We start from the raw sequence: 13,909 nt of genomic DNA on the forward strand, positions 1-13,909 counted from the left end.
CATGAACCTTCCTCAAATGACACTCGGAGAATAACAAAGTGATGGTTTCAGAACAAAGAGACTGAGGATTCTTTTTCAGATTTTCCAATTTCTGCAGAACTATAATTGTTTCCGAACCGTCGTGTGTCACAGAGAAAGCCTCCTAACCCAATTAAGCCAGCCAGCCAGATGCCCACAATTATGCCTTTGCATCCCACTAAGACCATGTGCTGAGTCAGACAAGAAAGAGCTCCCCAACATGCAGCAGAAACATGCCAAGGAGCTAATGAAACATACTTGACCCTACATATATGACTATATTTCAACATGCATAGGTTGGGAGGGGGGAAGGTAGTTTCTCTCTACTTGACAAAGAGGCCCCAGACAAGATCAGAGTTCAAAATCTATTTCCCTATTTTTCCCTAGAATGAGTCATACTTTCCCAAATACAAAGAACATATTTTCCCCACTGGCTAAGAGAGAAGCCATATCCCCTATAAGACTATATAGGTAAGAAACCTAATGTATTCTAACCTGCCATCCCCTCCATTGTAGACTGCCATCTCTCTACCTAAATAAAATCCTTCTACTCTAGGGGGCTAAGACATGTCATAGAGATTTTTTTTAATTGGACTTAGGATTATGTTTTGTAGACCCATTATGAATCGGAAATTATAAGTCAAAAAATGTATTTAATACACCCAATTTAGGGAATGGAAAAGTCTAGCTAGAAGTGCAGCTATTGAGTATCGGTGTGGATTGATGATGGTGGAGACAGCTGCTGTGTCCTGATGTTGCTGTACCCTGGATACACACTATCCTACGAGCACATGAAACTTACATTCCTTTCAAATTTGTCTTCTCCACAGTTTGTGGTTCATTGCTAAATTATGTCTATCTCTTCCTGAAACATAATCAGAAACCGTTCAGAGCTATAGAACTTCTCTAGCCCATTTGTAGTGCAATCGATATAAACAATAAATAAATAAATTTTACAGACTGGATTAGTCTTTCCTAATGTATCATTAATCAAACAGCATCTCCAAACTGTTGCATATATCCACCTTTCAAATGATTGGCTGTCCAAAGAAACAGTTAAATACACAGAAGTGCATGTTACTGAATCCGTAAGTCCCTTTTCAAATGGAGACAGCAAAGAAGAATTCATTCCTATGGATAAGTTTTTCTGAAATAGAGCATTCTTAAAACTCCACAGAGTCTGTTTACTGACTATAAGTGATGGCTATACTTCATTAGTACAAGACACAGGGTCAAAATCTTTTATACTGTTCTTTTTTTGTTTTCATTAAACTTGAGTATAGTAAATAAAATGAAAATAGCCAAGAGGAATCCCATAGAACAGGAGTAGAGAGACAAACGCTATAAATCTCCAGAAATACAACCTAAGAGCACCAAGAGTGCCCCTGCCAGGCTGCTGACTCATCATCTTCAAGCTAAAATTTAAGCACACCTGCACTGTTTTCTTTTCTGCAGAAAGAACTGCGAAAGTAATTGATACCAACAAAAGGTCTGGACCAAAGCCAATCCCGGGCCTCTTGCATGAGAGCATCCTGATTCTATCTGAAAACTTCATCAGAGCAACACATTTTATTCTGTGAATAAACAGAATAAACAATATGTTGGAAGAATGGGTCATCTTAAAACACCTTTTTAATTACATCCTGAGATGCTGGAGTGGCTGATGAAATAAGTTAATAAAACTAAGACTGTTCTTTTTCTACTTGGGGGTTTGGTTTTTGTTGTTGTTGTTTTGCTTTTTGGTTTTGTTTGTTTGTTTTTCCTTTAAAAAGACAGATAGATGGCTGAGTGCAATCAATCACCACAAAACTAATGCCTCTTCTTAGGCAGTTGGCAGCACATGCTCAGCAGCCATCCTCCCTTCCGTCCTGCTCTGGCCACTTAAACTCTAAGACTGGGGAAGAGACTCACAACACGAAGCCCCAAGTACAATTTCCATATGTGCATGCTGCATGTATAAGTGATTCACAGCTCCACAGTATTGCAAAAGGCAAATGGACTGAGGAGAAACTATACAACTTTGAATTCTGATCCTTCTCAAAATAGCGCTAACAGAACTGACATCCTCACACACTGAGCAGCAGCATCTCCACCATCAATCCACACCAATACTCAACACAGCTGCACTTCCAGCTAGGCTTTTCCACTCCCTAAGTTAGGTATGTTAAATGCATTTTGGCTTATAATAGTTCCAATTCACAATGGGTCTACAAAACATAATCTCATCCTAAGTCAGAGGACATTTGGACCCAGCTCTGGGCCTGGATATCGGCTTCACCCATTAGCTAACAAGTATGGCCCTCACTGTGCATGGCAGCAGGCAGCTGTAGATGCGGCAGTTTCCTTGTCTCAGTAACAGACACACCTCGCCCATCCTGAGATTGTGAGAATCGGACGAGACAACGCACATCAAGCAATTAACAGGACACCCAGCATTTAGTAAGTCGTCGGTAACTTGTAACCAAGTTTGCAGCAGTAGGGATAACTTTCCTCTTAAAAAAAAGAAAGAATGACTTCACAGCCTGGTGTGATAGCAGATACCTCTAATCCCAGCACTTGGATCGGAAGTTCCAGGACATTCTTGCCTACCTAGTGAGTTCCAGGCCAACCCTGAGCTATGTGAAACCCAGTCTCAACAAACAGATTTTATACTGTCACTTCAAAACTACAAAATTCACAGTCAGGAAAGCTCTGCCAAAACTAAGATTCTCTTTTCAAGTAATTTGAATAAAATGCATTATCATAGATGGTGCGGTGGTTTGAATAAGAATGTCCCCTGTAGGCTCATGTACTTGAATACTCTGCCCCGACTTGGTGGAAATGTTTGGGAAGGATTAGGAGAAGGGCTCCTTGGGAAGAGGTGTGTCACTGGGGGTAGGCTTTGGTTTCAAAAGACTCGTGCCATTCCATTAGTCTCTTTCTCCCTTGTGGTTGTGTCTCAGGATGTGAGTTCTCGGTTACAGCTCCACATCATTCCTGCCTGCCTGCCTGCTGCCATGGCTGTATTACCTGGCTATGATAGATTGGGTTCCAGCCCTCTGAAACTCTAGGCCCCAAATAAACTCCTTCTTCTCTAAGTTGCCTTGCTTGATCATGGTGTCTCTTCAGAGCAATAGAGGAAAAACTAAAACAGTGGTTAAGAGCGCTGGGTGCTCTTTCAGAGTACCCCAGTTCAATTCCCGGTACCCACATGGTGGCTAACAACCATCTGTAACTCTAGACCCAGGGGATCTGATGCCCTCTTCTGGCCTCCTTGGGCACTGCACACATGTGAACAGACACGTAGACAGGCAAACACCCCATACACATAGGATAATTTTTAATATGTGTATTACAGGATGTTAATTGTAGCCTGGCTTTCCAAATGTGAGCATTCAAAACATAGTATTATGAACAACTTCAAAAAAATGACCATTGTTTTTGGAGTAACCTGTTACAAATCACGTACTCTGAACTTTAGTCTCCTCGCTGGTAAAATGGGAGTAATTATAGGCCCCCCCCAGCACCAGGTATTACTCAAGTATTACCTAATTTTATTAGCAAAAGGCCTTAACAGTATCTTGCATATTTGAAGATAATTATTTTATGGAATAGTTTTATGGGCTAAAATAAGTCAAGACGAAGCAGACAAACTTAAGAAAATTAAAATGTGAATTCTCTGATTATTTCCCCTTTCTTCCTGGCATCCCTACAACTATCTCCGGTTATAACCAAATTTGTCTCTCCCTAGGTCACACAAGCTGATGGTCTGACTTTATGTATCTCTTGTGTTCCAGTCCCATTCTAACCCTCCCAGTGCGGCCGAGTGTGTCGCACCAAATCAGTAATAAATTAATGCTTGAGAAGTCGAACTACTAGGGAGGCTATCGACAGACACCACTCTAATTTAGCCTGGGGAAGAAAGGACCCTCCCACAGAAAGCGGAAGAGTAGAAGTGATTCCAGACTACGAATTATTTTAACCACTAATTAGAAAATTTGCAGAAACCATTCTTTTGCTTAGCTTACTTTGTTCCCTGCTCTCAGCTAGGGTAAGAGTGACATCTGAGAAGGAGGCTTACCTATTTGCACCATTTCTTCAGTACCAGCCTAGAAGGTGGGGGTGGGGGGAGTAAGAAAAAGAAACAGTTACTGGGTTTCATCTTATCGCCCTGTGCCATTTATTTCTACCAATCAGTGCTTTTCGGGAGCTGGTTAATCAGGAGACTGAGAGACTGGAATTGCTGCCTGAAGGCTGAACCGTACTTAGTTCCTAGAAGGTTCCTGCGACAGGAGCATGAGCCAATTCGATGACTATTTGAGAAAGGGACTTGTTGGCCGGCTTTAATTTTAGTATCTGTGAAGCCAGTAAAATAAATAGTGACCCTCAATGGCCTCTTCGGAAAACTCCACTACTAGGTCACCAGACCAGAGAGGCTACAAAAACTCACAGAGAAATCATGCAGTGAGAGTCCCACCGGTTCAGCGATGATTTGATTTACTACAAAAGGCTGGCCAGCCTGAGCCTCCTTCAAAGTCTCTTCTGAGAGCATCAGCTTCACCTTGAGTCTCCACAGAGTGGGGGCAGGGCCGAAAGGCACCAGAGCTGCACTCAATTTAGCTTTAAAAAGAGGAGGAGTTGTGCGGAGGGGGAGGGGAAGAGGCGGCAGACGCCTCCAGCATCGGCTGCCCGCGGAAAAGGCGAGGGCAGGAAACGTCCCAGGCCCTCCCCAACTGTCAAACTGCAGCCCGGCCGCGGTCCTCCCAGGACACGTGTCTGCTGGGTAGCTCCGGGTCCTGCCTGGGGACTTTTGAAAACCCTTGTCCCCTTGGCTACCCGCGGGAACAGGGAGTCAGGAGGAGGGAAATTCTCTGAGCTCCGGAATCCGCGATCCACGACCCGAACTTCGCCAGAGCGCCCGGAGCGCCCTCGCAAAAGGGGGACAGCTGGCTGGCCCCACTAGGATGCGATCTGGCTGCAGTCTGACATTTGGACTGCCCCTGGTCGCCGCGGGCTTGGGAAGCCCCAGGTGTGATAAGCCCAGGCTCCCGGGGTAGGGTTGTCCCAACCTCGGGTGCAATGCGCCCCCAGCCCCCCACCCCACCCCCCAAGCCCCGCGCAGCGCCCGGCCCTCCACGCGCTGCCTCGGAACGCAGAAGATGCCCCAGAAGGGTAACAAGAGGAAGAGGGGAGAGTGAAAGGGACGGAGGGGAGGAACTCTGTCGGGAAAAGGTGGGGTTTGAGTTCTTTATTATTATTTTCCACTTACTTGTCCATCAGCTGACGTCCTAACCTCTACCAGAGAGGCTGCTATCAACCAAAGTGACAGGAACACCATCACGAGTCGATTGCACTTCGCAACTACTGGGCAAAGCAGCTACCCCAGCGCAAACCACCCCAAAATAAGTTTCCTTTTTTAAAAAAAGCGCAAAGAAAATGGAAGAAGGGGGAGGGGGGGTTGCAGAGCTTTAAAAAAAAAAAATGATCTTGGGCTTTGCTCAATGAAAAGGCAACGTGAGCTGTGCGTCTGGCCCCGTGCCCTGTCGGTCCTTTCCACTTCACCTCCTCACCCTGTCCTCCCAAGCCGACTGTGCGGGAGCCAGGAGGTGCTGCGAGCCGGGCAGAAGCTGACCCAAGCGGGGAAGGGACCGGGGCGTCCCACTCGCTGCCCCGGGGCTGCTTTGGAGAGGCTCTGGGAGCACCGTGGGCCGCCGAGGCTGAGCAGCACGGAGACGGCTCGGGTCCCGGGAGCGCGGCGGCCGGGGAAAGTGGGAACCGGAGCCCAGCGAGCGGGAGAAAGAAGCAGCGCAAGCCCTGGAGCCTCCGCCGCACACGCAGTGGGGGCGGGAGGACGAGGGGAGGAGGCGGCCGCCTAGGAGGAGGGAGGAGTGGGCCGCTCGCCCGCTCCGGTTGCTCGCGGCCCGGGCCGTCTGCTCTCTGCCCGCGACCCGCCGCCCGGGCGCTAATAAGGCGGCCGAGTCAACCCCCCCCCCCCCCTCCCCGAGGCGGCCCCTCCCGCCGCGCGCCCACGTCACGCGGGGCCCCGCGCCCCCGGCGCAGGGTCAGGACTCGCACCGGCCGGGGGCTGCGAAAGCGCCGCCTGGACCCCCGCATCCCCCAGGTCTCCGCGATGGGACCAGGGCGGGGAGGGAGGGTCCAGGCGCGCCACCCATCCCGACTGGCGAAGGGAGGGGGAGGGTCCGGGACCAGACCTGGGCTGGAGGAAATCACCTCCTCCAGCCTCCTCTATCCACCCTCCTCACTACCACCACCACCACTCCCGCCCAGGCAAGGAAAAGTCTCTGGAGAGAAGCCCAAGGACGTGGGGGATTTTCCCCCTCCAGATACTCATCCCCGTCCTACGCTTGGATGGGCGTGGGGGGCGGGGGAACTCTTCTCTGCAAAGCTCTTGTTTATGCTTTATTCGTTTATATTAGTTTTCAAAGATACCGCGTTCCCTTTCTTGACTCAGCCGGATGCTTCCGTTTATCACAAGCGTACACAGACAGGCCTCAGGGGCTCTTGCTTACAGCCAGATTAAGTTATCTAGTGACTTCTGCGGTTTGCAGCTTTCAGGGACGAAAGGACAGAGACCTGAGAGTTGGGGTAGACCAGGGTGGCCATGGGGAGGTGGGAGTGGGGGTGTCTCCCTGTCCTGAAGGACCACCCTCTCCCAAGATTAGACCAGAGTAATGAGACTCACGTTGAGGTGGAATTTTCAAGACTTCACCTGGAAATAGGGAAGTGGAGTCAGGTCCTGAAGAGGCAATCCTGCCAAAATGCAGTTAATTTTTGCTGTATGTCTTCATAAATTGTTTATTCCTAGGGAGCTGAAGGAAAGGCTGTCCTCCAGCTTACCCATCGCACTGCGTTATTGCTGTGTTGGCTCTGTCCTGCCAAAATCATATAAGGAGGACATTTACAGGAACATTTGGGAAGTAGCCTCATCTAGTAACACAGTGTTAGGTTAATTAGTTAATTATTGCTTAGAAATAGGATTAGACCCTCAGGACTGAAGGACCTCTAAGTTGACTCTCCCCTTTCAACTCCAGGCTGCAGCATTGCCTTGGACTGTCCTTGACTTAATGAAGTCTAGGGATGAAGGCCTGAGCTTTGCACCAGGTTGTCCTATCTCTTGAAAGCAAATATGCCTCAACGTTGCATAAATTAAAAATGTGGTCATTGTATTCAGGAAAATGGAGTACAAACAGACCTGGGGCTCTAGAACTGTCCTCCCCTGTCCCGACCGCTGTCCGACAAGTCCTGGAACTCCATTTTTGTTTCTCCCCTCTGAGGTATTTCCACTTTAAAACTCCCTGATCTGAAGTGATGACAAACTGATGTGTTAGTATCCATGCTGCTACAGGGGTGTTCTTGTGTCAGTTCACAGCATTCAGACACTTGTCCACTGAAACACTTTTTTGCACAACAAACAGTTCAGGGAACTTTCAGGAAAATATGATTCAGAAAGGTTTGGCTTTGGCTGTGTGTGTGTGTGTGTGTGTGTGTGTGTGTGTGTGTGTGTGTGTGTTACACTGTCACTCATTTAAAATTCCATTATTTGGTTTTTTGACTGTTCTGCCTAAAACAACTCTGGTGTTTTCTTTATGTTTGTTTTTCGTTTGTCTTTAAGTTCTGGTTGGGACTCCCTGGATTTCACAACCTACTGAGTCATGACCCTCTCTCTGACAGACGCTGATTTATGTGCATGTCATAAGGTCTTTATTTCTCTAACTCTAATGTGAGCTCAAATTAACAAGATTCTCCCAACACAATAGTTTGTGAGGCAGAGCTTTACAAACTATTCTCTGGTTTGTTTTTACTGGGGGAAGTCTATCAGCCAACTAAAGTTTGTGAAATAGGCATATAAAGAACATGAGATGAGTTTCTTTATTTCCCACTTCCTAGGGATACCATGAAAATCACATGGTTTTACTGTAAACTGTCTACGTGTTATTTAGAATACGGTAAGGGCTTACATTTAAATTTCTGTAGCATGAGGGCATATGTACAGATAGTTTATTGGAGTTAGTGAATTCCTGTCACAAACTGACCCTTCCAGCCTGCCTGGGATCGATCTCCTCCCCTTCATTTGTCTCAGCTGTAGCTACAATACTGATTCTCACACATTCTCCTGTCCAAGAGGCCAAGAGCATTGTATACAGGAGAGCATATATTTATACCAAAAAAATACTAAGCACTTTGAGGTGTGTTTTCTTTCAAAATATGTTTCTCATTTATAAATAATTTCAACAGTAACACTATGTGTCACCAATATCTAGCACAATTTCCATCCCATGGGGGATGCAGGAAACTTTACTAACCCTGAATATCCAATTAGATACCTGGCTAATGTGAAACTGTATTTTGGGTCTTTTTTTTTTTTTTTTTTTTTTTTTGGACACCTCATCTTAATTGTCATCCCCTGTGATGGTTAGTTTTAATTACCAATTTGACCCAATCTAAAGTCACCTGGGAAGAGGGATCATCTTGATAAGATTAGCCTGAGGGCATGTCTGTTGGAATGGGTTCTCTGCTTTGTAGTAAGTGACATGGGAAGACACAGCCCACTGTGGGTGGCACCATTCCCTGAGGTTGGGTCCTGGACTGTGTAAGGGTTGAGAAGGTAAGCCGAGTAGCAAGCATGCATGCATGCATGCATGCGTGCATGCATTCATTTCTCCCTGCTCTTAACTACAGATGTGATATGACTAGTTTTTAAATTCCTGCCACATTTTCTTTCCTACCGGGGTGGAATGTAACCTGAATTTGGGGACTAAAATGGACCCTTTGTCTTCTGTATTGCTCTGTGTCAGGGTATTTGATCAGAGAGACAGAAATGAAACTAGACATCCCTTTACATTTCAAACTGCAAGAGGAACAGGTGTCCTGTATTCTCCTTTATCTCAGGTGTTGGTTCTCAAGATTTTAGTCACACGTAATCAACCCCAGCTTAAACATACTACACAGAAATTCCAGAAATGAACGATTTATAAGTTTTAAGTAACTTTCAATACAGTATATTGCTATAATTGCTCTATTACTGGATATCATTAGTTTCCTACTATGCCTAATTTATATTTCCCACAACACAAAATTTGTAATTCATGATTTTTTCAGGTTGTGTTTTTGTTTTTGTTTGTATGTTTGTTTTTTACTTCTGGCTATGTACTTTTCTCACACTTTTAATATATTTAACTATTTATTGCAATCGATAATCATTAGATGCCTCATGTTTTTGGTCAAAGAAGTTTATGAAGTTCAGTACTCACCTTTATTCAAAGGATGGATTGGAAGGCAACTGCAGCCTAAGTGGCAAGGTTTGTTTCTGTCTTTTCCTTCAAATTCCAAGTTACACTGGGTCCTGATGGCTGCCTTATTCACTTTCCATCACCAGCTCCCAAGAATTGCTATCATGAGGCACTTCCCCTTCCTCTTGAAGAGCTCTCTATTCCAGGTCGTGTGGTTATAGTCCATTAGACTATTAGGAGTATTAGAGGAGGTGCATGAATGTGGCTTGTTACTACAGGGCAGTGCAAGCTGGGTTTACCTGCTCTCTGTGCCCTGCCTCCTGGATCCTCAGAGGACATGAAGTTTGGAGCATGAGAACACAGAGAAAACAGCAACTCCCACCCACAGCAGGAGTTATCCACCCTAAGTCTCTTTCTTCTCTAATACAATACTTACTATTCACTCATGGATCAGTACCTGCTATGTGTACATTGCTTGTAATATATAATGCATTTTTAACCAAGGCATTAACAGTGTTGGTTGGCGGTCAGGATGTTGAACTGTCCTACTCAGAGGCAAACTCCTGGTACAGAGCACACAGTGATGGAATAGTTGCTGAGTGAAGGAGTGAGTGGCTCTTTACTGTTTCTACTAAATAGAGTAAAATAAGTAGGGTGCTTTCTCCAGTACAAATGATTAAGCCATTTCCAATGTGCTTCTCTCCTCATACACATTTTCAGAAGTCTCTTTGAAAACTCCAAAAACCAAAACCCAGGAAAATTTAGGAACACAACAATCAAGAAACTAATGATGGAAAGGCCTGTGAGATCACCCCACCCAAGCTCTCCCTGGCAGCTGAGCAACACTGCCCTGAAGACTTTTCCTTAGAGGAAATCCAGTATCTTGCAAGGATAAATTTGAGTGTCTGGGATTTCTTAATCGTTGGCTTTTAGAAGAATGATTCCACAATGGAGCAAGTCCAGAGGGAAGATCATTCCTCGTATTCCTTGACTTTCCTTCTTTTTCCTGAGTGGAATTATTTCTTACACCAAATGTGTCTCTCCTCCCTTAACATCATTTCCTATAACACTTAACATCACTAGCTGTTCATATCTATATTCCATTATGGGGACGGGTATTACTATCTACCTTCCTTTGTTTTATAATGTTCCTCTGTTTCTTTAAGTCTTCTAAATGGTTTTTTTTTTTCTTAGAAATTCTAAGTGGTAATGGAGATCATAGTCTTCCTAGGGTCCCAGTTTAAAAAGAAACAAGGAAGCAATAAAAATATTAAAATCCTTCAAATATTCTTTGTAAAGATCACAACCTAATTGCCATAACCTATGTTAATGGAAAGGCATTTAAAATTATCGTCAGATTGCTTGTACTGATGCCATTGTTTTCTTGATAGTTCAAGGAACCCTAATAGAGCAGAATGCTGGCAAGTACAGATGTGTATTTACAACTATTAATTAGTAGTCATATTGCCCTGGAGAGGACATGGCATAGTACTTTCCACAAATATCCACAAAGTAGATCATTCCACAAATATATGATAAATAATTTTATCATTCATAAGCTCCAAATAACTAACTATATACAAACCCATATGCCTTTTTATCCCTATGTAATTCTCAAATCAATATTGAAAAGCATTTGGAGGTATCTCAAAAGCCCAAAACCTTTAAATTATCTGTCTTTAGAAACTACAGACAAAAATCACAATTTTCAGATGGATTCAAGGAACTTAATTAAAAGTGAAAAGAATCTCTTAGCAGTTATTGCTGAAAAGTATTCCCTCATAGGCAAGTGTGAGTATGTACAAGTCAGAAATGTAATCAAGTACCACAAACATATAACTAAAGTCAAAATAAGATGACATGGTTTGGGAGGCCTTGTTAAAATTACATTTGAGATAATCCTTTCATGCAAGGCCTGTTTCTGTTTCACAATGCCAAGTCTGTAATGAAATTTCCTATGGGTTTCTGAGACTAGAATAAAGATAACCTTTGGGCTGTCAGGGACAGACAAGGAGTCTTCTGGGTGTTCGTTCCAACAGCTGTGCAGTAAGGCACAGTTCTGCTGCGTGAGGCATGCTGCATCACACATCATTCACTAAAATCACACTAAAGAGTTTATATGTTTACTCCCTTCCCAAAGCCTCATTTACCCAATGTCTTGAAATGTTTTCCTAAAACTCAGAAGAGTTTTGTTCCTTTTTTGTTGTTGTTAGGTTAATTTATTTGTTGAAGGAAACAATAAATATGTCTCATTGAGTTATTGAAAGTCATCCCCAAATTTATTTCATAAAAACAACTTTCACTAAGAACAGTCCTCTAGTTCTCCAGGTACTATACACATTCGTTATGATAGCATTTGACTTTTTCCAGACTAGAACTAGGAGTGATTGGCATAGAGAAGATGGGCAGCACAAAACCATCCACTGAAGAAAACCAAAATCGGTTATAAAATCAGCAACCGCCCGTAGAGTGTCCCTGCTGAGGAAAACAAGACCTACAGTCTTAACATCCAGCACTTCAGAAAGAAAGAACAAATCCCAAACAAACCAAAACCTGAGCCATGATCTTAGAATGTTTTAATCTGTGTAGATTCTCAACCAGATGACAACGGAGGTGGGTAAGCTGGTAGTCATTGCTTACCTTCAGTTGTTCAAGGGCAAAGGTCCACGTAAAATGAGGGGGGAAATAAGGGGTCTAAGATTTATGTTTAGGGTCTGACACGTGAGTTCTGTTATCGACGCACCAAACAAAGAATGTGAGAGCTACCACTGTTCCGGCAAACTGCATGGCAAGTGATTGGTAGAAAAGGTTCAAATGGGAAACTGTAGAGCTATGTAGCTTCCCTACGCTTTACAGACAGTTCAGAAACAAACTTTTGTCACGGGTGTAAAACATCACAGAACCAAATGCTCAAGCAACAAGACGATTTTTTTTTTTTTAGGACAATGTATAGCAAATAACTTATTCTCTGGTTTAAGTCATTTCTATCAAGAACTCCCATTATTTACAGCATAAGGAAGTAATAGTGACCTATAAACTTGAGTTAATCCTCAAATTGTTGCCTTGGTCACCCAAAAGGAGTTCCAACGTTTGAACTAGGGCCTAGCTTTGTGATGCTCATCCTGAAAACACGTGTCATCATTTACTATGTGGTTTTCCTCCTAACAGTAGAAGGAATGCTACATGCACATAAACAGTTGGCCTTTGAGGGTGGTGGTGGTAACAGCCCCCATGGGCTCCCAGCCACTCAAATCCCGTGGATCTACTGTGGAGGAAGGCCTGGCATCTCATTTTTGAAAAGCTTTAAGGACAAGTCAGTCTAAACAGAACCCTAAGCAATGGCCAAACTCCTGTGCTGTTTTATCCTAATACATGCAGATTTGGGTTTAGTGAGCTTAGGGGTTAATTCCAACAAGTTCACAACCAGTATTGATGTCTCTGTTCTTCAGAAAACACTTTGAGTGGCAGGACCAGAGAATGTACTGTTCACAGATAATTGCAGAAAATAGGAACCACCTGACATTTTTAAGAGTCAAGCATGAACTACTTAAAATAACAGCTAATGTTTTTCCCGATTTCTTACTAAATACCCGTGATATATGATCAGCATAAAATTCAGAACTGTGAGGAAATGAGTCTGGAAAAGTGGCTCTGCCATTATTTAGGAAACTGTACTCTTTTTTTTTTTTTTGAGTCACTGAGCTGTGTACTTTTTTACACAGTGAACACTTAATAAAGCCAGTTTATAATTTGTTAATGATTAATTTTTCAAAATACATCACAGTCTACAATCTACCACTCCTCCAAGAATGTTTGTTGCTCACAGGACTGAACAGCAGGTCCTTGCAGATGCTGCATTTGTGAGTCACCTTATGCAGTGAGAGGCATTGGATCCAGACGCTGCCCTACAATTTGCTGTCCAGTCCATTAACAGTCCACCCAAACTGAGTTAAAGTTCAAGGAACTGACTGAGGTCATTTATAAAAGATAAGGAAAACAAAAGGAATATTTCATTGGTGCTTTTATTTAAAAAAATCACCATAAGATTCTCTGTGTGCTCCATCATATTGTGAGGGACTCATATTAATTACAAAATGGTTTTGTTGATACACATAAGCATATCTGATTTTTTTTTTTTTTTGGTTTTTCGAGACAGGGTTTCTCTGTGTAGTTGGTGCCTGTCCTGGGTCTCGCTCTTTAGACTAGGCTGGCCTCGAACTCACAGAGATCCGCCTGGCTCTGTCTCCCAAGTGCTGGGATTAAAGGCATGCGCCACCACCACCCAGCCACATATCTGATTCTTAAGGAATTGTAATATTCTAGCCTATGTTTCCAGGCCACATAGACTGAGTATTTGTATGCTCCGGTTGGCTGCTTTTGGAAAATCATCTAATAAGAACTCTTTATTTAAGTCTTAGGTTTTATGTATAAAGATATCCCATAAATCTCTCTGATCACACTAGAATAATGTATTTCTTTCATCCTCTATGAGAATAAAAACTGTATTAAAATTAAAATATTATCAAGACCTCATTCTATAGAAGACCCAACCCCTTTTGATGCAACAGATTGTCATTTTGGGTCTCATGGTATACCTGTAAAGTTGCTCCTCCCCATGCGTGATCTAAGTTTCTGAAGACCACCAGAGAAAGAAATGTCCC

At 43.6% G+C, this 13,909-nt stretch overlaps 1 protein-coding gene across 2 annotated transcripts in view; it reads right to left on the reverse strand.

Moving 5' to 3' along the window:
- Adamts3 (ADAM metallopeptidase with thrombospondin type 1 motif 3) overlaps positions 1-5,335 on the reverse strand; it is a 220,030-nt gene extending 214,695 nt beyond the window's left edge. For both annotated transcript variants that reach the window (XM_059275220.1, XM_059275221.1), the window contains exons 1-2: positions 5,267-5,335; positions 4,079-4,106 (exon numbers count right to left, since the gene is read on the reverse strand). In XM_059275220.1, the coding sequence (XP_059131203.1) occupies positions 4,079-4,106; positions 5,267-5,335 (97 nt within the window). The remainder of the gene's footprint in view (positions 1-4,078; positions 4,107-5,266) is intronic.
- Between the last annotated feature and the right edge of the window lie 8,574 nt (positions 5,336-13,909).

This window comes from Peromyscus eremicus, chromosome 10 (assembly GCF_949786415.1).
Source record: "Peromyscus eremicus chromosome 10, PerEre_H2_v1, whole genome shotgun sequence".
NCBI lineage: Eukaryota > Metazoa > Chordata > Mammalia > Rodentia > Cricetidae > Peromyscus > Peromyscus eremicus.